At 35.5% G+C, this 26,957-nt stretch overlaps 1 protein-coding gene across 2 annotated transcripts in view; it reads right to left on the bottom strand.

The window, feature by feature from the left end:
• Positions 1-598: 598 nt before the first annotated feature.
• SCYL2 (SCY1 like pseudokinase 2) overlaps positions 599-26,957 on the bottom strand; it is a 34,359-nt gene continuing 8,000 nt past the window's right edge. The window contains exons 3-19 of one of the 2 annotated variants that reach the window (XM_074539565.1): positions 26,788-26,945; positions 22,814-22,958; positions 22,029-22,178; positions 21,183-21,404; positions 20,248-20,364; positions 18,784-18,909; positions 17,157-17,333; positions 13,951-13,962; positions 13,696-13,818; positions 12,278-12,391; positions 11,699-11,831; positions 9,821-9,939; positions 9,106-9,206; positions 8,489-8,555; positions 8,279-8,365; positions 7,057-7,176; positions 599-6,467 (exon numbers count right to left, since the gene is read on the bottom strand). In XM_074539565.1, the coding sequence (XP_074395666.1) occupies positions 5,817-6,467; positions 7,057-7,176; positions 8,279-8,365; positions 8,489-8,555; positions 9,106-9,206; positions 9,821-9,939; positions 11,699-11,831; positions 12,278-12,391; positions 13,696-13,818; positions 13,951-13,962; positions 17,157-17,333; positions 18,784-18,909; positions 20,248-20,364; positions 21,183-21,404; positions 22,029-22,178; positions 22,814-22,958; positions 26,788-26,945 (2,622 nt within the window). In that variant the 3' untranslated portion in view covers positions 599-5,816. The remainder of the gene's footprint in view (positions 6,468-7,056; positions 7,177-8,278; positions 8,366-8,488; positions 8,556-9,105; positions 9,207-9,820; positions 9,940-11,698; positions 11,832-12,277; positions 12,392-13,695; positions 13,819-13,950; positions 13,963-17,156; positions 17,334-18,783; positions 18,910-20,247; positions 20,365-21,182; positions 21,405-22,028; positions 22,179-22,813; positions 22,959-26,787; positions 26,946-26,957) is intronic. The other variant, XM_074539566.1, reaches the window with a different exon arrangement.

A 26,957-nucleotide genomic window follows, 5' to 3' on the forward strand; every position in this document is an offset into this window, starting at 1 on the left:
GGAAATCAAAGAGACAACTGAAGCCAGCTGATGCTACCTTTCCATTTGCACCTCATCTATCTTTTTGTTCTTTCACTCTCTTCTCCCACACCATCTCTCCCACACCATCTCTGCTTCTAAGCAGATCAGACATCAGATGTCTTGTACTTGAACAATTTATACCACATAAAAGGCTGAGAACTACATTTCTTCAGAGCACTCTTTGGCAAACTCTAACCTGCCAAAGCAGTGTATCTTGAAACTCAGGTTTAGAGAAAGGGCTGGTTTCTGGGTCAATGAGCTGTGAAAATGCAAATTGAGATCACGATGTGTCATCAGAGCAGGTAAATGCTAATTTTAGAGGCATCTAGTGTGGCAGTTTTCCCCCAGAACTTTAGTCCACTGCATGAAGGCAATATGTGATGACATTAGACAAATGTCTGGACAGCAATCTCTAAGAAATGAACTCAGAAGTACATGGGATAAAACTCAGAAGTACATGGGAAGTACATGGGAAGTACATTTTGTATTTCAAACAAAATGTACAGGGGAAAAGTCTACTGTAGAAGTTACTGTTAGTTAATTTAATGAAAATTATCAATAAAAATATCTTCCAACGTGAAAATATGAAAATTCATTTATTTCCATAGGCAACCTAATTCAGAGTACAAAGTGATGTGTATTTCTCAAAACTGTCACTGTACCTTTTACATAGCTTTAAAGTAACTGATCTAAAAGTTGATACAAGAATAATTTTGGTTTTGAAGAGCTGTCCAATAAATCAGATATACACTAATGTCATGCTATGACAGTTCTATTTATGAATCACGGCTGACACAACAACAATATCACCATAAATCCCATGAGAATTTTAATGTTTTACAATCAGAACATAAAACTGCCACTAGTACAGAGACTGTACAATTAGACAAATAAACAAGTATTAAATATTTTGCACAAGGCCTGAGTTCACTATAACACATTTTGATTTACAGCTTCATCTCAGAAATCTGTACAGCAGTTAGACCTGTTCCAGAGAACTTGAAGATAATACAACTTCAGGGCTTATTTGTTATGTTGATACAAGGGTGAGGCCTGAAAGGCAAGAGGATTTGGTGTATGAATCCAAGGTTTTACTGCCTTGTGTCATTTTCTTGCAAAGCAGTCAAAACCTAATTGAAGGTAATGTACAAGGCAGAACCTCACTTGAAACTCAGCTCACTCATCTTAAATTCTCCAGATAGGTTTTCTCACAGCTTTCCAAAGGAAAAGTTCACAATGAGTATATAAAATGCAGCATATCTCTTAACAAAGAAAAAGAAGGATTACATATACAGCAGGGTATTTTTTTTCTGTACTTCCCCTCCCTTCTTTCATTGGAAATGGCACAAATCACCAATATCCCACCCAACCCCAATAAAAAGACCTTAATCAATAACCAAAGGTCACTCCAAAGTCCAAACATTTCATTGTAATGCAAGATCCAGTAATGCAAGATCCAGTGTTCATAAACTTATGTTTTAAAAACTTTCCTTTTCTGTTCAAGTCACACAGATGTAGGCAGACTAGGCATGTATTATTAATAATAGATAACACAAGTATCATATAATTCTTAGCCTGTATGGAAGCTTCATGGAATTTGATTCAAATCTAACTTCTCATTTAATCTCTGGTTTTTTGGTGCAATTGAACTGAGAAATCCAAAACTCCTACAATCTAGAATACAATCACACTTATCTATCTATAGACACAGATAACACTACAACAGAGGTTATAATACAAAAGTCAACATACATTTTTCTTACTTTAAAAGGCAATCAGGGTATTTGTTAAGGTTCCACATAAATGTGAACCAGTTGCTGCTAAAAAGATGAAACAGAAAAGGAAAGTTTTAAAGAATAAGGCTGGAAATGTTGTGCACCTACACATCCAAAAATTCAGCCTTTTACTTGGGGTACTTAACACCTGTGTAAGGCCACAACTTCCCCACAACATTTCTTATTCACAGTGAGGAGAACAAAGTATCTTCATTAAAACAAACCAGCATCTACCCATGCTCCCAGTAAATTTCTCTCCCCATCTCCCAGTAACTGGAAACTCCTTTACCTTTCAAAAGCCTCCACTGGTACTGCTGCCCTCCTGCATAAGCAAGTTCCAAGGGCTGTTCTGTGCCTTAGTCACACCACTTGTGTGATGAAAAGGCACAGGAGCAGCTCCCTCCCCCAGTGACACCTGTGCCATTTCATTCCTGGTTTCTCTCAAGAGTCAGAACTAGGGGCTTCTAAGCTAATCTGAAACTCAGTAGTTTTTCCTCCATCAGCCCAAGTAGAGGTTTTTCAAGCCTCTTTAATACAATCCTTCCCTCTAGCAGGACTAGTTTGTTTTCTGTGACTGAGTTTTGAGAGGATGCTTCTGACACTTTAATATTTAAAGCCAAATGGAACCAAGAGCTCTAATATGGAAAACACTGCTGTCTTGGTGCAGTCATACTCATTTAGCATACACCAGAGCAGGAAAAGCACAACTGATGTAAGATGTGCAGCTATTTTCACTTAGCTTCTCCTTTGATAGAAAACAAAATATAGATGAATCACTCAAAGAATAGGAACTTATGCCCTTCCCTTTACAAATCAATATAAACTAGATGGGCTGGGCATTTCAGCCCAGACCTGGTCCTCATTTCCACAGTACATGAAGACATGCTGACAGTGGGTGACCCAAGTGGGTGCAGAGTGGCTGCTGTCATGATACAACCTGACAGGCTTTCACATTTTTCCTTTAAATTAGGTTCAATATGAAGGGCAAAAATTTAGTGTAATTTACTGTCTTCCTCAAGGCATTGTAAACAATAACTTATTACCAGGTTATAATTTCATTAACAGCATTTGTAGTTTCTTAACCAGGTACCAATTTCAAACCTTTGTTCTTTCTCCGCTTTACTTTACATGAGGACTAGGCAGACCCTCTGCTTCAGGCCAGGCTAGATGTAGCACTGTTTTCCATCCAAGTTCAGCTACAGGAGGCTCCTGGAATACCCATATTTTGCAACATTGTCCCTTCCCTTTGTCTTTCCCAAAAACCAACTTGGATGTGAAGCACAACTGCTGCTCTCAAACAATTCACCCTGGCCACAAAACAAGTCTTCCAGCCTCTTGCAGGGCCTTAGAACCACAACTTGTAAGTGGAGAGGTCAGTTGGCCAAGGATTCCTAAAGAAAAACTACAGTAGCAGGAGCCAAGTGGCATGTGGCCATGATAACTTACCTCTTGCAAGTCCTCTTTCCTTTAAGTTAAGAAGAAATCATTTGAGAACTTCAAACACACTGAGTTTCCTGACCACTAAACAAGAAGCATCTATGTGAAAAAGAGACTGGACTCACTGCTTTTGTTTTATTAAGTTAAAAAAAAAAATTAAATAACTGGAAGATTTTGTTAGAGCATTTGTAAGCAACCTTTCCAGTTTTCTTTGCTGTTCTTTCACTCTGGGCATTCTGAAAATTGCAGCAAACAAGAGAAATAAAAGTTATGTTCTCAAATATAAATGGAAAAAAGTCCTATTGCTCGAGTCAGATAAAGACCTTATTCCATTGCATTACCACTTCAAAAAAGGGCTTATTTTAATTTGAACCTGTAGGATTTATTTTTACTTTGTTCTTACGAAACAGCATATGTTCTGGTATAGCCCATGCCAAAAGCACATACCCCAAACCACACAGTTTAGGAGGTCTAGCAAATGAAATCAGACCATTTTTTTTTCTACTTTCCCTGCAATAGGCTAAACTAAATCCAGTTCTGAAAAGCTCCCAGTCCAGAGATATCAGGACACTGACTTTTATGACTGCCTTTGCCATAGATGTATTAATTTAATACATTGTAGTGTCCTATGAGATGTTTTTAATATAAACCTATTTTCCTAACAATTTAGAGGAATACAGATTCAAGTAATTCTTCAAAGGCTTGCCTTAGGTTACCCTAACAAACGCATAAAAGAAGACATGAGTGTGATTGAGAGTATAGAGTGCCAGCAACTGTACATGAATTTAAATAGTTCAACAGTTCTAGTATTGTACTTCAATTTACATGGATATTTTAACATAACCTACAATGCTTACCATGAATATTAACAGCACATAAGCATCACAATGTATTAGGTATTGTTTTCCAGACCACAGATTTATTGGTCCCAGGTATTTTAAAATGATAGGACTAACGCAGCAGCTATTATACATAAAGAATTCTTTAAGAAATATGCTTAATGCTATCACGGCTTAGAACTGTGGAAGTATAACAAAATACAAGTCATATTTACAGCATAAGGCCCTTTGGTTTCTTAAGCAGCAAATGAAAGAAGAGTTTCTTCAGTGAAAGGCTTTGAAAAATAAAGCAAGTAGGCTTTCCATAAAAAAGGTAACTAGTTCTTTCCTTCTCAAAATAACCATTTATAGTCTGCAAAATTCTAGGTAAGAAAGCTCTTGAAATTCTTAGGGAAAAAGAAGTTAAAACTCAACAGTAGTATCTGACAGAGCAGAGATTCCACCATGGGCAAGCTGAACATACACCTTCTGCAAGCAGAAGAAACCACTATGTGGATTTCTGGAGACCTTTATTGAATTTAGCGTAATACAATAAAAAGGATCTGAAATACCTGTGTATTTATCATACACTCTAGAGCTTACAAATCCGTATTTGAGAAATCACTTCATGTCAATCTATCCTTCATAAGGACTTGATTTAAATCAAAAGTAAAATGAAATAGTTCACTCTTAGTCAAGGCAATTTATGGCAGTCTGCTTTTCCATAAAACCCTGTGCAAATTGTATAAGGTGATCCTTTTTCATTGTCTCAACTGAGCCAAAAATTATTAATTAATTCAAGATATTTCTGTGTAACTATGTAGCGTGTGTTTAGTTACACAGTTGGGGCAGTCAACATGAATTTTACATTTACATTCATTTTTTGAGGTTTCATAACTACAGGGTTTTTTTCACATCAGTTAGAAGCAGCATCATACTAGCCAAAACAATGGAATATACAGTAAATGTGATGAAATCACCACATGTATTTTAAAATCCTGCTTAAGTGGTATGTTGCTTTTGCTATGGGGCTTGTAACAAGGATCTGGCATTATAAAAGAGATTGTAAACCCGCATGACCTTTGAAGCAGTGTTCTTCCTCTGTCCCAAACTTGAACCAAGTTTTAAAACAACTTCTTATGCCTGATGAATCTTGTTAGATCTTACTACCACATTCATTACATTGGCTTACATGAGAGAAGAAAGTCAAAATATCCTCCCTTCTTGGTCTTGCCCTTAGTTATGGGTTAGAGTGCTCTCTGTATAATTTGGCTATCAAGATTTTTAGGTCAGCTGAAGAATTTTCTTTTTGCAAACTGTGATAGAACAAAATGACAGCTTGTGACAAATTCAGGCAACATGAGTAATTCTCCAGGTTTGCATCCAATAGCAGCATTATACCCCATAAGCATTTTTGCTGAACTTAAACAAAATATTGTAGGGAATTTCATTGGACTTGACTGAGTTCAGCTCTGAATAATTTCAATATACTTCTTTTTCAGATGAATATACGCATCCTACCTTCAGCACTCTCATGTTGGGAAAGAGACAGGAAATCTTTAGCATGTAAGATGACTTTGCACTCACACAATTCCACTGCAGTACCAGGTGAATGAAACATCAGCCTTTTTTCCTGCCCAGAAGTCTTTACTTTGCTGGGTTGAAAGTTTCCCCAAGTCATGCTTTTATTAATAAAACCAAGATGTTAATCAGCTTACCCATGATCCAAATTTCACCATTCTTTGAAGGAAGAAAACAAAACATTTTACCCAAAAAGATCTTTTAAGTCATTGCTAGCTGAGCTGCTGTTTGTCATAGTGTTTGCTGGTTGTGCAAAGTTCTGAGGAGAAAAGAAAGGATTACCCTGTATGCCAAAGCCTGGCTGTGCTAGCATGTTCATCTGAGGTCCCAAGGCTGTATTGCTCGCATTTGGGGACCCTGAAGGTGGCACAAACTGATTGACCCACTGGCTTGATTTCTGTTGAGCCAACTGCTTCATGCTAACTTTGGGCTTTTGGGGACCAAAAAGATTATCTAAAGCAGACATGTCTGGGGGTCTGTTTTGTTGTGTCAGTGGAGAGACTGCAGATGCAGCATTCATAGGACTGTAATTTGGCATATTGGCAGGTGGTACCATGTTCATCTTGGTTGCTCCTGCTGCACTTGGACCACTGAAGAAATTCTGAGTGGCAAGACCTGCTCCCATGGTGAATCCAGCAGTCTGAAACCCCATGTTTGTGTTTAGTCCATTTGTCATATTTCTCTTTGTGTTGTCAATGGGTGATGAAAATCCCATCCCAACAGCCATAGAAGGAACAGAAGAGAAGCTGTTTGAAGATGCAACTTGAGCTTGGTTGATAGGACGGCTGGTCAAAGATGCCATGTTATCTATCAAGGTATCTGTCAAGTCTTTTGTCTGCAAAAGACATAAAATGCAGTTAAATGTTTTTCCTGTACAACACTCTAGCAACAGTATTTTATTGTTACCCCTGCAGACCCAGCATTAATTTTTCAGATATTAGAATTCACTGTACGGAATTGTGCATGAAATGTAATAATACACAAGAGAAATTACAGTATTTGTGTTCTTTGCTACTTAGAACTAATTGTTATGCAATTTTAATTTGACATCTAAGACTCCACACAAAGCACTACTGTGACTGTTTGCTTAAATGGCCCATTCCTATCCCCAAATCTTATATATTTCCTTAAGAAACTCTTCAGAGAAAAACCTTTTTTAGTATGTCCTTTTTCCTTATCTAGTACTATGACCTTCCTATAATAATGACATCCCTGGAAACTCTGGCAATTTGAAAAGTGGAAATATTGCTAATTATGCAAATGGAAGGCACATGAAGATTTAATTTAGCTTTTCTCAACTGTGCCGTTGTACCACCAGAGAAAACAAAGTGACTCACAGGAGAAAAAATATGCTAAATGCATACAGCCCTTGAAAAAGCATCAGAGCTCCAATGGAAACAGTGCAGTTGTTTGCTCTCTCTCACCTGCTTCACTGGAGGTGTCACTGTAGTTGCTTGGGGCTTAAGAGGTTGCTGGCTTTTCAGTTTCTGTGCCTGTTCTTGTTCTTTAGCTAACTTCTGCTTCTCTTCCAGAGTAAGTGAGGCCTTGAAAAGGGAAAGTACTGGTAGTAATGTGCAAAAAACGCTTATTCTGACATTCATATTTTTATTTCTTACTAGCACTGTTGTTTTAATACTATGTGGTAAATACAATTATTTACACAAAAGAGAAAGGCAATAAGTGAAATCTACTATTATATTTACCATATTGCTAGAAAGCACTTCAAGCAAATAAATATAATATTAAGAGCAGCATAATGACAAATTTGGCCAGATCTCAAACAAAACAGATATATCAGCAGAGCCACTTTAGCTTTGTTTCCTTAATATTGGGTGTAATAAAAAGTGTTCTTTACAGGTTTTGTTTTTATATGGTTACTAACTTGATCTAGAAATTCAATTGACTGTGGAGTTGAAAATGGAATTTCATTTTAAAACTGCTCAAGAATATTTTGAGGATTTTAACGCCACTTTTGTTAATACTGAAGGATGAAATAATTAAATCATTCCCCCTTACTTTAAAATTAATGCAAGGACTCAGATAACTAGAAAGAAAAATGATAAAACATAGATTCTGGGCAGCCATTTCTATAATTAGTACAAAAAGAATTTTACAATACTTAAAGCTTATGTTTACTGTATTACTGCTTATATTTTATATTATGCTATATTTTTCTTTTACTTTTTGTATTTAACCACATATTGACTGTTTTCACTTAACTTTGAAAGGTAGAGTAAAAGTAAGTCTCTACTACTACTTAAAATTCTACACTTTATCTTCATTTCTCTTTGTCATTTTATCATAAGAATCCCTATTTTGCTTTTCCTACCTATATCCAGTGGTGAAGTTTCAGTTTCATTTAAATCTATAATTAAGGAGAAAGAAAATGACCACAAATTTATAATCCTAATTGCTGCCTACTTCATACAAACATATATTCAAGGAAAGGCTTACATGTAAATTGAAGAATATGATCTGAACGCTTTTCATGGACCTTCTCATGTGACTATATAAAGCAGTTAGTTTTTCTACTAAAGCTTTAAATATTGTACCTATTTACACACTCTTTTTCTGAAACCCTATCAGCTTTGGATTAGACAGATGGGAAAAAATAATTACAAAAAAAAAAAAAAAAGCAAAGCACACCTTTCTTTGTATTGATGACATCTCATTCTCTTTACTATCAGATCCACTAGTGAGAAGGTCAGTCCCATTATTAAATACCTTGTCAATCTGTTTAAGTTCAAAGAAAAGAAATTTCATTATTTGAAATAGTGCAATTTAAGGCTATGTAAATATCAACTAAATGATTCTACATTTCAGTGCTCTATGAGTAAGTTACATGTTGTTACTTACCTGATTGCCTGTACCACTAGATCTTGCCTCTTCAGCCCCACTCATTTGGGTGGCTATGTCCAAGGATCTACACAGTGCAGAATATATTACAACAAGGCAACTTTGCAATCACATCCATAACATCAATCTAACAATGCAGATCATTCTTCTGCATTTAAATAATACCAAACAATTGCACTGAGAGCAACCACTTTTATATAATGCCTTCAGGAGACTGGCAAATGTTCCTTTGAAAAGTAGTAAACATCTCCTAATAATCTCCCATGGTCTTCATTTCTCCCTTTGAGCAGGGTGACCCAGACTTTAGATATCCCAAATTATTTTGTCTCAGAAATCTCACTTCATATCAGGCTCCATAAAATAGCTCCAAGTACTTCAAAATATCACAGCCTTCTAAAAGGCTGCCATGTTTATGTTTCTCTGATATGGTTTATTTCTCAGCAACTACAGGAAAGCAGCTTAGCACATAGAAGTGGATCTTCTGCCAACTATGCTTATTAGAGATAATTCTCAACTACTGAACTTAGAATTACCTGATTTTTTTATTGCTATTGCTAGAGTTCTCTAACATTTGCCAAAAAATGACTACTTCTCCAACACAAAACATTAACACTTACTTCTGCTGCTCTTGCATGACATGAAGTTGCTCAAGTTTTGTTTTATGCTCTGCTTCCAATCTATTGAGCATATCTCTTATAACACAAATAAAAGAATTGAACTGGAAAAGAAATACATAAGAAGTTTGGATTTTGCAGTGATGGAATTCAGATAGGTGTAACTTAGCATAAACCTTAGCATAACCTCATAAACCCACAATACACAATGTAAGATAGTGCAGACTTTTAAATAATTTATACTCCACCTTCATTCTCGTGCATTAGACAGCAAATTACAAGCAGAGTGCATAGTGAAACACAGAAAAATACATGCCACTAAAAAAATTGAAATGGGCTGATGCAGACAAAACCTCCACACAAGTATTACCAGATTAATTTTTAAACAAACAACCAACCTATTATTCCTTTTCCCAATATTTCATAGCATCATAGCATTTTATTTTAATACTTATTATGTTAGTAGCTAACTGCTTTTGCAGGGTATTTGGAAGGTGACAGTATTAATTTTGAAATTTTACACCAGATCAGTTAAATACACTAAAAAATAACAAGCTTCAAACACAGAAATACAGTAAAATTGGGAAGGGTTTTTGTATTGTTTATTTTCACAATAGACACAGATATGCAGTAATGAATGAATTTTTTTATGACAGCAGTTTAAATTTATTCTCAGATAACTGTCAAGGAAAAGCATGCAGAACAGTTGTGCTCCTACCTGATTGAGATTAAGATTGTTCTCAATACTAAGAGGAATCAGATGGGGCAATACTTTTCCTGCAAGCTGTTCTTTGGTAATTCCCAACTTCTTGTGAGTAAATGTACATTTGTAAATACCTAACAGAGAACATCAAAATAGGAGAAAATGTTTAGTAAACAATGTGAACAAACTTGAAGTAGCACACACACACAGGTATTGATCATCTGAGCAAGCACTGTGTTTGTGTGCAAGCAGGGACAAAACATGACCAAGAGATCTTAAAGGCTAAGTACTGATCCACAACAAACAAGAGGCTTAGCTACACTTCAGAACAATAACATGTCCAAAGTCATACTTTGCAGCTATGAAACCTGATATTAGTGAATGTATTGTTGTGGCCAATTATCTGAGAGTATGCAGCTCTGAACAGATGATGTGCAAGCAATTTGCCACAAACTGACACACTGCCACTTGAGAAAACAAGCTGCATCAACTAAGGACCTGTTCTCTCCTGCTCACTACTAGTGGCTAGGATTAACTATCATCCTGCTCTCTGATGGGTTTTTTTACAACAACTGTTAACTAGAAGTTGTGGACTGTTAGACATAGTATCAGAACTCATGCATAATCTTTATCTGTTTCAAATTCACTGGAAAAAAAATCCTGGCAGGCATGAGAGACCGAGTGTTAAGCCCAAAAGTTCTGCAGAGTTTCTGAGAGGAAGAGTCCTCTGCTTAAACAGTCCAGGTTCTGGCGGCAAAACCTGAACATACCAGCATAAAAGACACAGCAGCTTTCCTCACTTTCTATAGTAGTAGAACAGAGCTGTCACCAAGACAAAGACAGTGAAGGATTGTATTATGATTCTGGAAGAAAGGAGAGCCTGCTGATTTCAGCCCATAATTTCCAAACCAGGATTCACTTACTCACTGTATCTGAGTAGAATTCAGAATTAACAGAACTAAAGCAAAAAACAGAGTCCCTTATTCTTAGATAGCAAATAAAAATCAAAGCTGCAAGGGCTAAGGGAAACAGGCAGCTTTAGATCAGTACAGACAAGATGCCTTCTTGCTATTTTGAGCAAATAAAATAATGCAGCCATCATATATCAGTACAGTGTTTAATGAGGGTTACTGGCAGTGCAGCTCAGCTGTTACAACTGGTCTACACAACTTTGGTGTCAGGAGGGGAAAGAGTCACTGTCTTCCACACTTGGCCAAGGAGTCACAACTCTTCCTTGGCAGTGGCTCTGGTCGTCTGGACTCCTTAAGCCCATTCCATTTGCTAAAATCACACACCCAGTGAAAGGCAAGCACCAAGTGGCAGTAGGAAAGCTCAAGTGGGAGTAAGGTATCCCCTCCCAGCAGTACCAAACCATTTGGTTTTGTTAGTCATTTTGGGAGACCTCACCCAGACTGTGCTCCACTTCTGCCACACAACTGTGTGCCTGAATATCCAACAAAATGAGTCTAACAAAACCTGCAGTAAGGAATAGCAGATTTGTACACCACCATTTACAGCATCTGCTATGCAAGAGAGGTAAAAGAAGGCAACAGTAATATGTCAAAAGCTCCAGCATCTGAAAGATGACAGTTCATATATACTTCTGCAGAAAACAACCCCTCTGACTCTGTGGAGCACCCAGTCCATGTAAGTGTCACAGTCAAGAACTGCAGTGAGTACTCAGAACTGCACTGGGCCCTGAAGACTAAAAATATATGTACTAGTGCTCAAATGTCATACATAAGGTAACTGAACAGGGACATACTCAAGAACCAGAAAGGTTTTAATAGTCATTTTAGGGAAACACTATGCAAACATGTTCGATGGTAACACAGAAAGCTCTTGGATTTACAGTATCAAAACACAAAAGAGAAAGTTGGAAGTATTAATTACCTAAAATTCCCATGAGCACCGCAGGTTCCTTTGACGGAATTTGTTGTAGAAAAGGTAAAATATCATCAAGTACAAACCATTTATCCAAGTACTCCAAAATCTTGCCCAAACACACCAATGAGTTTACCCGGACCTGTGAAGTACGATAAGGATTAAACAAAGTCTTTATTTATAGGAAGAAAACAAAACAAATTTACAAAACTAGTAAGATAATCTTTGTACTGAAAAATTCAAGACAAGGTAAAAAAAGGTTTTGTATCATGAAAGAAAAATGCTTGTTTTTATGCTCACAAAAACTTGGCTTTTCTGCATGACAAACATTGTCAATGTGTATTACTGTGGAACTCACTTCAGTGATTTTTACACTATTACCAACACGGTAAGTTGTTAACAACTTTTAAAATTATTAGAGCAAAGAAATGATGCTTTTGCACTTTTAAGAAGTTTTATTAAAAAAATTCAGTAAGAAATCAGAACACAATGATTGGCTTTTCTTTAAAGACACAACATGGTAAAACCCAAAGTAATTAAAGGTTACAACATTTTCTGAACACTAGAGAACGTTACTATGATACTCACAGCAAGAGAAGAAGTTTGCAAACATGCATTTTTAATTCTTGGAATTAATGAATTTTTCATTGATGGGTAATCTATTAAATTGGCAAACGTGGGAATTATGTTTAGGCAAAGCTCCTAAAAAAACAAAACCACAGAAGTTTAAAAAGAAACATGCATATTTATTATAAAATTAGTACTAATATAACTCAATATCAGTTAGTTTGAAATGCCTTCTTAGGCTTTCCTCCTAAGGAAATATTTAAGGAAATGTTTTCAACTAACCTGCCCTTAATCTATCACACTCACTTAAAAATAGCTATAATAATAAAGCATCATGGCATGTATACAGAATCTTCAAAAATGGATTTTAGAAAAAAGAGCATTCATAAATTCATAATATTTAAACAGCAAGAATATCTTGCATTTTCATGAGGTTCCTTTATATAAAACCCAGCTTTTACTACACCAAATTATTAATCTCTTATATAAATCAACAAATTTCAATGAGTACTATCGATAATACTGCAGTAAAATAATGGACTGAATGATAAAATACCATGTCAAATCTAACCATCCTTTAGCAACAGAGAAAAAATAAACACAATTTCAGACCAATCTCAAAAGAAAGAGACAGTAATACTAAGTATATGTTGTAAGTATATGTTTTAAATACGTCAGTAACCAAAGTACTGATGCAGAAAGAAACTCATGACAGATATATAGAAACAAAAACCTTTGTCCCTAATATTACAAAGGCTTTGCAAAGGCAAAGTCACATCTGATTATCCAAAACTGCCTTTCAGAAATATTTTGTTTCTTTATCTCCCGCTCCTGAACGTTTTTGGGTAACTGGAAGTTAATTGCAGTTGAATGATTAAAAAAAAATCCCCAGAAGAAACTTAGAAAGGTAGAGAAAGCTAAGGAGAAAAAAAAAATCATGGATATATAAAAAAATGTCACCAGAATGCAGATTAATATGACTTTACAGCACATCAGGTCTCCTGAGGTAACTGTCAGCACAGATGTTCTCACCAGCAGGAGCTCAGAATCAGCCACCTCTCACTGACTGGTACAGGCATGCATGCCTGCATGGTTTCTGCTGCACAGGCAGTGAAATATAAATGCATATCCTACTTCCTGCTATGATGGCTAGTAGGAATCTAAGATAAGAGCATTAGAACAACAGTCAAGTGGTTACCTTCCTGGAAAACAAGGAAACTAAATTTTACTTTATTAGAAATAAATATTCTTTAATAAAACATTCATCTCTTTCAACATTCGGGCATATTATACAGTTTTATCTTTTTTTTTTTAAGTAAACAAACACTTTTTTACAAAATAAGTTTTTACAAAACTTTTTGTGTGAGTATACAAAAAGTTGGCATGTCAGATGAATGAAGAAAAAAGCAAGTTTTAAATAAAGGCTGCAACTACTATACCTGGATCTGAATTGAAGGTGCTTCCAAGGCTCTATAAACCATCGGCAGAACGCTGTTCTTTATTTCATCTGGTGGAGTTTTGGTTAGAAGCAAGTCCATTTTTTGCAGGAAGATTAACAATATCTATTCAAAGAAAGACAATTCAGAAGCAAAAAGTTTTAACTGCAAAGGATATATTTACAATTTAAAGTGTTTTGTATCATATCAAAAAAACTTCAGAACTTTTCTTATAACTCAGGAAATATGATCACTTACCATGTTGCTTGCCTGAAGGCATGGAAGACAAAAAACACTTTGACATGTTATTGTAATTTAAAAGCAGCAAATACAAATCAAACAAAATATGCATGTTCTAGACGGATTCTTATAAGAAATAAGAAATTATAATGACTCAGTAAGGAGTTCTTGTTTCTACTTACAAGAACATGTAAATAGTTCTTGTTTCTCTTTATGGTCTTTTGTTAATATACATCCCCAGAAAATTTTTATACACACATCGTTGTTACAAAAGCCAAACTTCCAAAAAACTATAACTCAAATTCTGTCTTCAAAGCACTTGATCACAACTCCACATATATAAGCTGCATTTCATGTGTCTAAAATCAAAACAGGGACATAATAAAAACAATATTATGGCTACTAGATGGACAAATAAGCCTTTATTCTATTTAACATGGAAATTGTGTATCCTAGAATTAAAAAAACCTCAAATAAAATATTGCATTTAAAAACTAGAATAGCACATATGCATAGTGGGATACATCTTGCTTAAGATTAGCCATCTAAAGGTTAAACACTATCCTAAATCACTCAGCCAGCTCAGTCTCAAATACAGAGCACTATGTAACTCATAAGATTCGTATTACAACTCGGACAGGTGCTAGAGGGGACACTGAACATCCATTGATAGCAGAACTCCTTTCAGAAAATAGGTTAAACTATTTGGATAAATTGATGGATAAATTATGTTTAAAAGTATCACATTTATAACAAAAAGCCAAGTATTTTATAGGAACACTTATATTTTTGTCTAAAAATACATGGCAATCAATGCTTCTATGTCAAATAAACAGAAGCACTGAAGTGTAGAAACAGAAATGTAGCAAGACCCAATTACAAATTTTCTCCTTTTATTTATTCTGCCTTCTCTTTACAAAGAAGAAAAATAGATTTTTATAGTGCAGCTAATATGTGTTTTCTTGTTGGAAATGTATAATTTCCCAAATTGCACACACACACATACAAAATAATTAATTTGTTCCATGAACATTGATTCTGATGTACTACCCCCATATTTGGGACAATCAGGGTGAAACGGACGAGACCAGTTTTAAAGCTAAATTTTACGGTTTTCTTCAATACATAATCTTTGTCCTAAACTTGAGTTTTTAAGCCTTACATGTTCTCTTAACATCTGCTCTTCTCTAACAACCCCAACCATGTAATGTGAAATTACAGTTTCTATGTTTAAGCTTCTAGGATTCTACTTGATGCTTTTTATCTATTTAGGTAAAAATTGGGAAGGTACTGATTCACACACACCATTTAATAAGCAATTAACAGCAGCTGCACTGTAAGTAACAATGCATCATTCATTAATGCAGGACCCAGTACTTGTCAGGGACCACTTCTGAGTAGTGAATTAGAAAATGAATTTACAGCACATCCTATGCTGCCTATGGAATCCTGTAGATACAAACTAAGGGTTTGTCTGCGAAGCTATCTCAGAGTAAGCCAGCATGTTAACATACAGAGCACATTACTCCACACTAACAACAAGAATAAGTTGTTGTTACATTTTCATATTATGAATTCCCTTACAAAAGGACATTGTGAACACTACCTGACCTTCTTCATATTGAATTAGAGCAGCTTTCCTATGATGCATTCATTTCCTAATTTGAATATCCTACTAAAGTCAAGCAACAGGCCCCTCATACAAATCTGTAACATCTTGAAAGAGTGTTTGGAAGAAACACTGGCATCTTCCCTGAATGCCCTTCTCCAGGAGTCAGAAGCACACAGAAACCAGACATTTCTGCCTTGTACAAAGATAGATTTCCAGGTGTGACTATCCTCTGGCATTCTGAACCTCTGTAATTTTTTCCAGAATTCCTGATATATTAACTTTGAAAACATGACCTAGATTACTTCAACTTTGCCATACTAAAAAGACCATAGAAATAATAGCTGAATAAGCCATGCAGTACTTTGCATTAAAAATACCAGCATAAGAATAGTGTCTAGATAGTCACAGAAAAGCTTTGCAAAGACCTGTCTTTATGAGTTGACTCCAAGTTTTTTGCTTCCTTCATTTCTCAAGATACAAACCAGCTTTTGTGTCCATTATGCTCCAGATGTAACTTTGCTACAAACGTTTTGCAGTAAGGATTATGTCACAAATCTAATGCTAAAGGCAACAGAACACAGATTTACCTTTAAGGATAACACAGCACAAATGAGATGTTCACTGGCTTTTGGTTAGTTAAACATTGACTTTTTTCAAGACAAAAGAACTAACATGAAGCTTCAGTGTACAAAGTATAAACAGCATTAAGTAGTTCAAATTTCCTGAGGTATTCTTAGACAGGTGCCTCCTTCCCTGCCTCCACAGTGTAATGACACTTCTCTGGTCCAGTTTTCTGAAACCCAGAAATCAAAGGTGTGCTATGTTTACCTTGCCCTTTCAGTACTCTGCAGATAAATATTGGTACACAGGAGTGAGCTAGAAGGAATGCATACCTGTCTCTCATCTGCGGAGGCACAATGCCTTACTTTACGACAGATTTCTCAGGAATCATCATGGTGATGACAAAAGGATGCAAATTTTTGCTCCTTTTTAGTAACAACTATGTCGTAATGTTATACATTTAAACAGCATGGAAAACAGCATATTTTACTTATCCATTACATTTGCCAAATAAAAATGCAATTAATTTCACAAATTTTTGCACAGTCCTCAAACAAATGCTACTCTTAATATGAATAAAGAGCACTTCTTAGAGAGTGTCAATGCTGCAATTTTTCCACCCATGGTCCCAATGTCAGCAAACTGGATAGAAGGAAAACCCAACTCAAAAATCCCCAGGTTCATCTACTGGTAGAATATATGCAAACTGCACTGTACAATCCTGCTCAGATTGCCAAGATATGTGTTAACATGCATAGAAATATATCTCCTACAAGCAACCAAAACCAAGTGGTAAATGAAACCTTTTTTGCAAATCTCATCTCATCTATAAATGCAATATACCCTCAGAACTCATATAAACAAGCAAAGGTAGAGACTCTGAGAATATCCTGGAAAAATTTATTTTGAATGAAGCAAGACTGCCTGGACAACTACAGAGCAGACTGGGCAATGCGTGTGAAGCTGGAAAAGGGAAATAGAACAATTAGTCATTTTTTCAGTGAAAACAAAAACAAATGCAAAAATTGTAATATGAATAATATTAACATACCTGGATTGGTTCTTGCTGCTTAAAAACAGGACCAAGATCAGGTAGAATGAGTTTGATATATTCTTCTTTGGTGCACTCCTCAGCAATTAAGAGAACATTAGGCAAGACAAAGGGTACCATATCCGGATTCACAAACTCAGAAGTCAAGCAAGGCAAAATTCGCTGAATTATAACGCGCTAAAAGAAAAAATACCCAAGTATGAATCATGTACTGCACTGCAGTAAGTTACCATTGTGCCAGTTCAGCAGCTTGAGACAGTAATACTAAGTATATGTTGTAATATAGACAGATAATTTCCAGTTTTGATCTCTTATTGGCACAATATACTGTAGTTAATTTACACTGAGCTACTCTGTTTAATTTTCTGTTTGCACTCAAAATTAACAACTATGAACATCAACAAAAAGCAATTAACAGTACAGAAAATAGGACTTTGAGCCACACATGAGTTATGATAACCATGCTCCATATGCTTTCTTAAAAATACCCTAAGACCCTTAAAAATACCCTATAAACCCTCCAAATTAGTAATTTTTTGTTTCTGAACCCCATCATTCACTGAACACATAATCCTACTATACCTTCCTGCGAAACTCCAGACACATTCCCTAACTAGGATTCTGCTGATGAAACAGCTATTAAAACTGTGGATGTCTACTGTAGCGTTAGACATCCTTAAATGCTCTTGAAGTCAATAAAAAGAAATATATGGTTGAAGGGCATAGTCATTTCCCTCATAAAATATACTTTCAAGACAGAAAAAAAAAATTAAAAAGAATGCCCTAAAGATTATTTGATCAATCAGTGGCTGTCTAAAGTTAGATGAAATACATGCCACTTATTTTCAAATTCAAAGCACCAACTCTTTCTGATCAAACAAAAAAATTACTAAATTAAACAGAATAGAGTATTGACTATGGAGTCTAAATGTCGCACAGTGTAGTGCAAAACAGAATTAAAAATACAGAAATTTAATACACTGGTTGAGAAGCTCAGTTATTCTATGATGTATTAAACTACTTTTCTATCACATGTGCATTACGGCTTATATAAATTAAGGTATACCACAAAAGGAAAGAGAGACAGTCTAGACATATTGCTTAAACTGCACAGGAGAAATATGTAATGACAGGCATTTGCCTTTGACATTTCTGAGCACTGCCAGCACAAGAAAGCACTTAGTCTACTGAGGGAAGGAAGCTTTGCATCATTCAACATTAAAGTACTGCCTTGCTATGAAAAAACGTGAAGCAATCTTGTAGGAAGAAAAAGTGGCAAACTGGCTTCAAAGAACAGTGATGGCATCTAGAAACACAGGGAAAGCCTTTAAGTGGAGAGAAGACAACTACCTTTCAAACTGGGATGAACTACAACAGGACATGCAAATGACGGTTCCTGATTTGGCTCATTTGCCATTTTCCATTTAAAGTATTATTGATTGCTGAGGATTACTTCTAGAATAAGCAGATTCTAATCTCCCTTAATTTCCTTCTACTCTATTCGGACAGTCTCACGGCAGTCTATTATGGTACAATGCTACAGAATGTCCAGCATTCCAGTGCCAAAATGCTAACAGATGCTCATATATTTTCAAACTTGCTATTACAAGACATCATTCAGACATACCTTAGGTAGTTTTGGCAGAACTTTTGGTAGTCCTTTAAAGAACTGTGATTTCTGCAAGTTATCCCTTTGAAATAATGAATCAAAATACTGAAGCGTCATTGCTCCTACATCATCGAAGAATGGTATCTAAAAATAAGATTAAAAAGTTTTGATCTGGAGGGGGACAACACTGACACTGCTCCAATAATTCCAAAATATTATCATCTACCTACCCTTTCAATGCATGACAGTAAGCTTTTACAATGACATGTCTCCAACTAGCAATCAGAAAATTAAATTTTTACGTAAGTAGTAAAACATTCAGATAAAGGTTGATTATTAAGACAGAATTTTCCTAGCATTTTTCAAAAACTCATGCATGTTACATGTATCTAAGTTAAAACATTATTTCATACACAGTAAGGGGCTTACAAAAATATGTAATGTAAAATAAAAACTTTGAATAAATATTCTTCTAGGAATAATTATGCTGTATTGTATTATATTATATTACAACACAGGATGACCTACATCTGGGCTCCCACCCCTGGAAACTCCAGAAATCCTGGAAACTCTGATATCTCTACCCTATAATTTTAGTGTGCAGATGTGGTAAAAGAGACTCAACATCTTTATAAAACCCTACTGCTTAACACAACCCCTCACAGATTTGTTTGTTGTAGTCCTTCAGAAAATTGAGCTGATACCTAAGAAATATCTACCAATTCCATCACTCCCATCTTTCAGCATATATGTGCACAAAACCATCACCTGCTCCCTCTCTCCCTTCTTCACCCACTTTTTTCTTCAACAGTTAAATCACTGATTCCTATCTCTGCACACCATCTTTTTACACCACAGCAAAATAATAAAATCCTTTAGCAAAACAAAACTATAAGCAGGAACCTGAAAAGCTATCAGATTGAAGAAAATGGGGCATAAGACAAGGGAAGAACAATGCTACTTTCATATAGGAAAATGAAGCAACAGTTTTGCCTTATTAAAACTTACATTAAATCCTACTTGCAATTAAATTTTGCTTTGTTAGGGTGAACAATTTCTGAATATACTTTATTATTCTGCACACTTAAGAATATATCAAAAATCATAAGCCAAAAGTTAATCTTTATGTTTACTGCCCTTTATCATTTCCTCACTTTCCAATCCTTCCAATATAATTTTAAAGATTGAATTGTATAAAATCATAGCACTGAAAGGATTCCAATTGAATGGAAAGGAATAAAACAGTGTTGCATTGAATAATTGAATAATTTTTCTAAATTCTGTCTCAGCACCTACTTTTTCCCCATAAATAAATGTCAGCATAAGGATAACTTCTGACATCAACTAACATTACATCTAAATGGTTAAAAAATATTTAACATTTCAAATAAAATGCTTCACAGAAAACACTTCAAAATAGCTCTAGAAATCAAGCAGTAATTTCTCTCTTTCCTATGGCTGCTGTATTTTCCATGGACTGACCTTAGTCATTTGATCAGCGTCTGGTCTGACTGCCGGCGCTACGTTTAGGAGGAGCTTCACGTGCTCACGCACCTCCTCGGGTATGTTCTCAAGAGTACTGGAGCTTAAACGGCTCAGCTGTGGAAGTAATTCAAGCATGAACACCATGAAGTCAGAAAACTCTGCATGTAACTATTTCCAATATACAACATTTGTTCTCTTGATGGTTTCTCTATCCATGCATTTGATATCCCTCTCTTCTTGCTCACAGTCTCCTCTGTTTCCCAAGAGCCTACCTGTTTTAGGTCCCATCTCTGTTTTTAAAACTTCCCACTGTAGTTCAGCTTATCAGAGAACACAAACACAATACTTTAAACAGACAAATGTCATTATCTGAGGTGTTGTCTATACACATTAAAACACAGTACACACTGTGTGGCAGTGGGCACCCAAAGCACTTACAACAAAGGAAACCTGCATATGAGCAGACATTATGTCAGCTGATCCAATTAACTGTGATGCTGTCCTCTGCTAATTCTCACAGTCCACAAAGAATGTGAAATGGTGATAGCTAAGTGGACACCAACTGCCATGTCAAGTGATCAAATCACTCTAAACCCAGCCCTCTTCAGTGGTCCTACACAAGTAATTTGCTGCCAGGTGTTTCATACTGTTCATCCCAACAGGTAAGCATTATTTCATGAAACCACATTCAACAGGTTTACCGAGAAATTAGGTGAAAAATGCGATTTTTAGTTTACAAAGTTGGTACATGTAACCTCCTCTAAACATATTTTTATTTCTCATATTTTGCTACATGTATGCAGGGTAAGATACCATTGTCAGATGGTTTATGTTGGAGCACTGATAGTGTTCTCAATATTCAAATCTATTTGACAGCAGTAACTTTTCAAATATGAAAATCAACAAACAATAACCATAAAAAGAACAAATACCTGGTCCAGCTGTCTACTAAAGCTTTTATAAATATCTTGCTTGTTGACCTCAAAAATTGGCTTCCCTTTATTAAACACCGCATACATAACAGCTCCCAGAGAGTACATATCACTGGCTGTCTCACAGCTCACAGAGAGAATATATTCTGGCGCCAGATACTCAGGATTTGGAAGACACAAGGATGGCAAGTTTGGATCCCATTCCTTACAAGGGAACTTTGGCTACAAGAGACGTATGAGAAGCAAAACAAAGTACATTTATCAAGGATTTTTAAAGACCGTTTTCAAAAAGAAATTCAAGCAGCGAAAAATAATTAAGCCACTCAAATTCAATTATGAATCAAACAGCAACACTGTAAGGCAAAACTGTAAAGATTCTCTGTCTAGCTTAGATGCAGTGCAGATCTGAATCCCTGATGCAGTTTTATCTGAATATTAGAGCTGGGAAGTGTAATGTAAAATCAAAGCACTGCTGTAATGGGGAAACATGAGATATGATGGAATTAATTTTCAAAGGTAGCAGCCAGGCACTGAGTAAGTGGAACACACACTAAGTTAGGCTTGCAAGTCATCCAACATAAAGGGGACCAGAAGCGGCACAGGATCCAGCCTCTGCTTGAAACCAGCACTAGTCCACTGTGACCCCACTGAGCTCACTCAGGCTCTTTTTCTGAGATTATCAAATGCAGCACTTCAATCCAGACCTGTGCCATATGTTCTAACTTCTGGCCAACAAAATACAGAGGAGAATGTTAAATAAATGGCTATGTACTGGAATGCAAAATCATGAAACTGGTTTCAGGCAAAGACCTGAATTTGAAACTGAATGATGATAAAGATTCTTACCTCCTGTTCAGATGGATTTGTTGATTGGATACAAAAATCAAAGCCCATAATTTTCCATGCTCCACTCTTATTCAAGATTATATTTTCAGGAGTAATATTTCCATGGACCATTTTGACACTGCTATGCAAAAATGACAAACCTTCAGAAACCTGTTCATAAAAGATCATTATTTCAGGTTAAATATTTCCCCAAACATCCTGTAAGACATTTACAAAATTCTGTTCTTATGGGCACAGTTAAATTCCTAAGTTAACTAAGAAACAATTTTTCATATTTTAGTCTATGCCTTAAAAATTATGCATGAAGGAAATTAAACACAGATGGGTAATCAACAGGTGAGATTAGCAGTGTTAATTAACTATCATGGCATAAGTGTGATGGTGCATTCCCCTCTCCTCTCAGGCCACACCATCTCAGAAGAACAAGAATGCTTTATGAAGCTGGTCAATATATTCACCAAACAAAACCTGGGAGCTAATGGTTCTCCACAGAACGTAAAGGAAAGATTCACATATGGAAAAGTCAGATGTAGCATAGACATTTACATGGAAAATAAAAATTTTCTATTTTACATGTCAGAACAATCAAAAAAAGAGTTGCACCTTAGAGTTTCTAGTGTTTATCCTCTTTTACACTTAGAGAGATCAGGGCACTATTGTCTCTCACCTCACAATTATTTGATTTACTATAGGCAGACAAAACTTTGGCAGTGTACTGACTTCATTTAAAAAAATCATTAACACTAAAAGCACAAAAAAAATTATAAAGACAACCTGTACCATACCTGAAGCAAACCATATTTGGTCTCCACGTCATAAAGTTTGTATTCTTTAATGTCTGATGGTAAAGGAGAAGGTAGGTTGTCCCAGCTGCCAAGAACATTAGATAAACTTGCACAGACTGGTTCTGTACAAAATGCCAAGCAATCCCTGTATAGGAAATGCATTAAAAAATTTCTTGTACATAAATGTAATATATCTCTTGACTGCAAATAAAGAACCATACAAATATCAAGTATATTGCCAAAGCACCTGGTGCTACCAAAAGCCATGTCATATTTCAGGTTTTGAATTCTTTTCATATTATACTAAAGAGAAACACACAAATATCTGAAGTTTAAAAAAATACTAGAATTAGGATATTGTATTCTCTAAAATTCACATAAATCACTAATGATTCACAAAATTTTTTTTCATCAATTTTTTTAAAAAAACAATGCTTTCCTTGTCCTGGTCCAGGACAAATTGATCAAGTAATTCTTATTACTATTAAAACTTGTAAAATCAGACTTCTACCTATGCCTAAAATCCACATGTCCCTGACTGAAGTAGTACTTAATGAGGTCAGACAATGATCAGAAACTAAATTAATATAACATAAGGGAGCACCTGAATATTCTTTTACTTTGACAACTGATAGAGAAGATCTGCAAAACACAAATACACTTGTTATATGAACAGCAGTTTTCATGTGAAGTGACTGTTCTCTAATTATTTTATTGATTTTTTCTTCATGAAAAATTAATGGTCTTGCTTATGCATTTTTGTGTCAATTGTTTTTGAAAACAGAAGCAAACTTCCATACATAAGGACTGGTTGTAACACTGTCAAAATTTCAGAATTGGTCCTATATATTGGAAACCAATAAATGTCTCAATTTCCCAAGCTTCATGCAACACAGACAGAGTCATTCTTTACATCCACATTCTTCACACTGTTCTGCACAGCAGTGGAGGCCCTGGACAGCCATTGCAATTCACTCCTTAATTGTTTTAAAGGGACTCTTTTGAGAAAGCACTACATGGATGGTAGCACACATACCTGCTTTAAGGATCATTAATTCATGAGAACACTAAATACTGCATCAGTATGGACACAGAAAACAGAAACCAAAAAACAGTAACAAAGATATATTTTTTAATCTAAAGTTCTAGGCAAGAAGACAGAGCCTAACTTTTTGATCACTACATAAAAACATCAGAAGACACACCTCAGCATGAAACTACCACATATCTTTTTAGTATTTCAATTATTAACAAGCTTGACCTTTGAAGTAAAATAAGGCCACTGTAACATGCAAACCTCTTACTATCCATCCAAACTTTAGTTTTATCTCCTGCCTCTCTAGAAGAAAAACAAGTGAAAAGTAAAATACTTTGAATGCTAAGTGTCAGCCAACCTGACACAATTTTTTTGCTTGGTTTCCTCCCTCCCATTCTGATAATGACATACCTTTCATGTTTCTATTAATATGGCTAGGGTTATAAAATTTGTTTCTATCACAAACACAAGTCAAAACGAGAACACAGAAAGACAAAGCATTTTCTTTTCAGTCTGACTTCAGCTTTACCACAGAGCTTATCCATTTAGTTATGGTTAAGGCACAGATAAAAATACCAAGGGAACAGTTATTTCATGGTTTTTATAACAAACTCTCTGATTACTGCTGGTTTGAGGGAATAAAAATATGGCTGTTTATTTTTTACTTTAGGAGGTAATTAAAAAAAAGGGCCCAAGTCACAGTATTGGGGGGGATGCAGTAAATCTAATTAAATAGCAGAATTTTGCAGGAGGTGATGTCTGCCATATAGGGCAGCTGCCTTAACAGTTTCCTGAATAATATCAACATGAAATTCAGAATAATAAGATAAAAATATTTAAAAAATAAAAGTAACAAATGCAATGTCTAGTAAATTATAAGGGCCAATTCACACTACTACTAATTTTAAAGGGTAGGAATGATATTATGAGTTAATCCACAATTTGGATTTTTTATCCTTTTCTTCAACAATAAGCCAAATATAAAATAATAATGCTTTCCAGTGCTGTTAATGCAATTCAAGACCATTTGTAAATAAACATACTCATATTACATATTTAGTATAAATAAGGAGTTACTCATATAAATGCATGTTAAGAGGTTTTACATCATTATATGTAATACATACATTTATATTTAATATAACTATGTTGGATACCAATAATTTCTAGTAGAAACATTCTATTAATAGCAGAAAAGCTATCTACACACTAGAGTCAGAAAGGTATGGCTTTTCTTTCCATATCTACTTCAGCCCTCCAGGTGCATCAAGTATCTAATTTGCATCATATAGGAGGAATATAATGGGCGACCTGCAAGCAGTTCATTACAACTGTATGCTACTTTGGGGAAACACAAAAGAAGAAAAAAGGAAGAAAAAGAAAGATCAGGTACAGTCTAGCTAGAACACCCATGAGAGATTTCTTCAAGAACAGACACTCTGCAAAAACCTGAAATCCTAAAGCAATCTTACAGCATGCTTGCACAAGGTTAGACACACATATATTCTACATAAACCTTTATTTTATTAATCTTCTCCAAAAACTGTTACACCAGTAACAGCAACTGTGCAGGTTTTGCGCTTCTGGTGTTTCTACCAGCAGCTGAGTGTGCTGAGTATGGAAACAAAAACAGCAGAAGCAAAGTGTAAGGCATTACTAAAGACTCACAAACAAGAACTGTGATGTAACTACACTGTTACTTTTACTCAAAAGGCTTAAACGCTTCACAAGAACACCACCAAAGCTTTCTTAAAGGTATCAATCTGGGTGTTTTCTTCTGAAGGGCGAAGTTCAGGGGAAACGCTGCTGAGTCAACTGGAAAGCTGTGACAATTTTTGGAAGAAGGCAGAGGTATACTCTGGGAATCACTTGCATACACTATAATTTGAGATGACCCTAGGCCATTCAGCATGTAATAGTTTATTTACTGTTCTAGAGTACTGAGAGCTGTCTTCAACTACCTAACTGATTTTCTTTAGGCCATTGTAAGGGATATCCTAGATCACAGGTGCAATGACAGCTTTGAACCCCTGTTAATGTGAAATGTGTTTAGCACTGGAGAAAAGATAGATATGAATATGTAAGTGCAATCCAATAAACCTGTCTCAGAGAAGGCATTGCAAAGATGAAGCATTCCTACAGTATTCTCAGCTTCTAGAAATCATTTGGAAGAAGTCAACACAGAAAGGAAAGACATTATAGAATGAATCTTTATCAGGCTACTTAGGATAGGATCACTTCCAGAAATCATCTAGTCCAACCCCCTTCCTCTTTGGGGAAAAAACCCTAAAACCTCCATGATCATCTTTGGTATTATCAGGATCAGTTTCCTATTTTAACATAAAAGCTTGATTTTCTATGTTAGATTTTAGTGTGCTGTTATCCCTACAGCTGAACAATAAATCTGTAGGACTAACCAGCTATTGTTCCTAGTGACCAACCTTTCATAAATCAAATAAGCACTAGAAGAACATGCTGAATTTTGTCTTCCTTGATGGGCACCTGAAGGCCTTTTCAACACATATTTAGTTACAACACATACAATTTATAAAAAAATCTCTAATCTCACATGTACTAAATACATGTCACACATGGAACAAAATATATGAAAAAGTTTTTGAGAGAAAACTATTTTAAGAGAATTCTTTGAAAGCAAAATTAATTAAAGCACCAAATTTTCATGCTGTAATGGTCATGTGTAGCCTTACGGCTGCAACTGGACTACAATCAAGCAATAGATTATTAATTTGATTCACACCCAAAATGCATTCTATGGTGGGGGGCGGGGAATATAGAGATAGGGTGAATACCTTGTCATATGAATAAATACACTAAACTTGAATCTCATCAAATGTATGTATTGAATGTTCCAGACAGTTTACATCCACTACCAAAACAATGATTAAAAGTAACTGTTCTCTACTTTACTACAGCTTACCTGGACTCTTCTAATGGATGCTGCACAGTAAGTAGTCTAGGGTGTCGAAGTCTAGTTAGCTGTTGAACACCTCGTTTTAAGGAATCAATAATCTGATCTTTTTCAAATTTTTGGTACTTGTCTATTAGCTTCTTATCAAAGACAAAAACAGCCACTTCCTGAAAACAAGC

This window comes from Zonotrichia albicollis, chromosome 4 (genome assembly GCF_047830755.1).
Source record: "Zonotrichia albicollis isolate bZonAlb1 chromosome 4, bZonAlb1.hap1, whole genome shotgun sequence".
Classification (NCBI taxonomy): domain Eukaryota; kingdom Metazoa; phylum Chordata; class Aves; order Passeriformes; family Passerellidae; genus Zonotrichia; species Zonotrichia albicollis.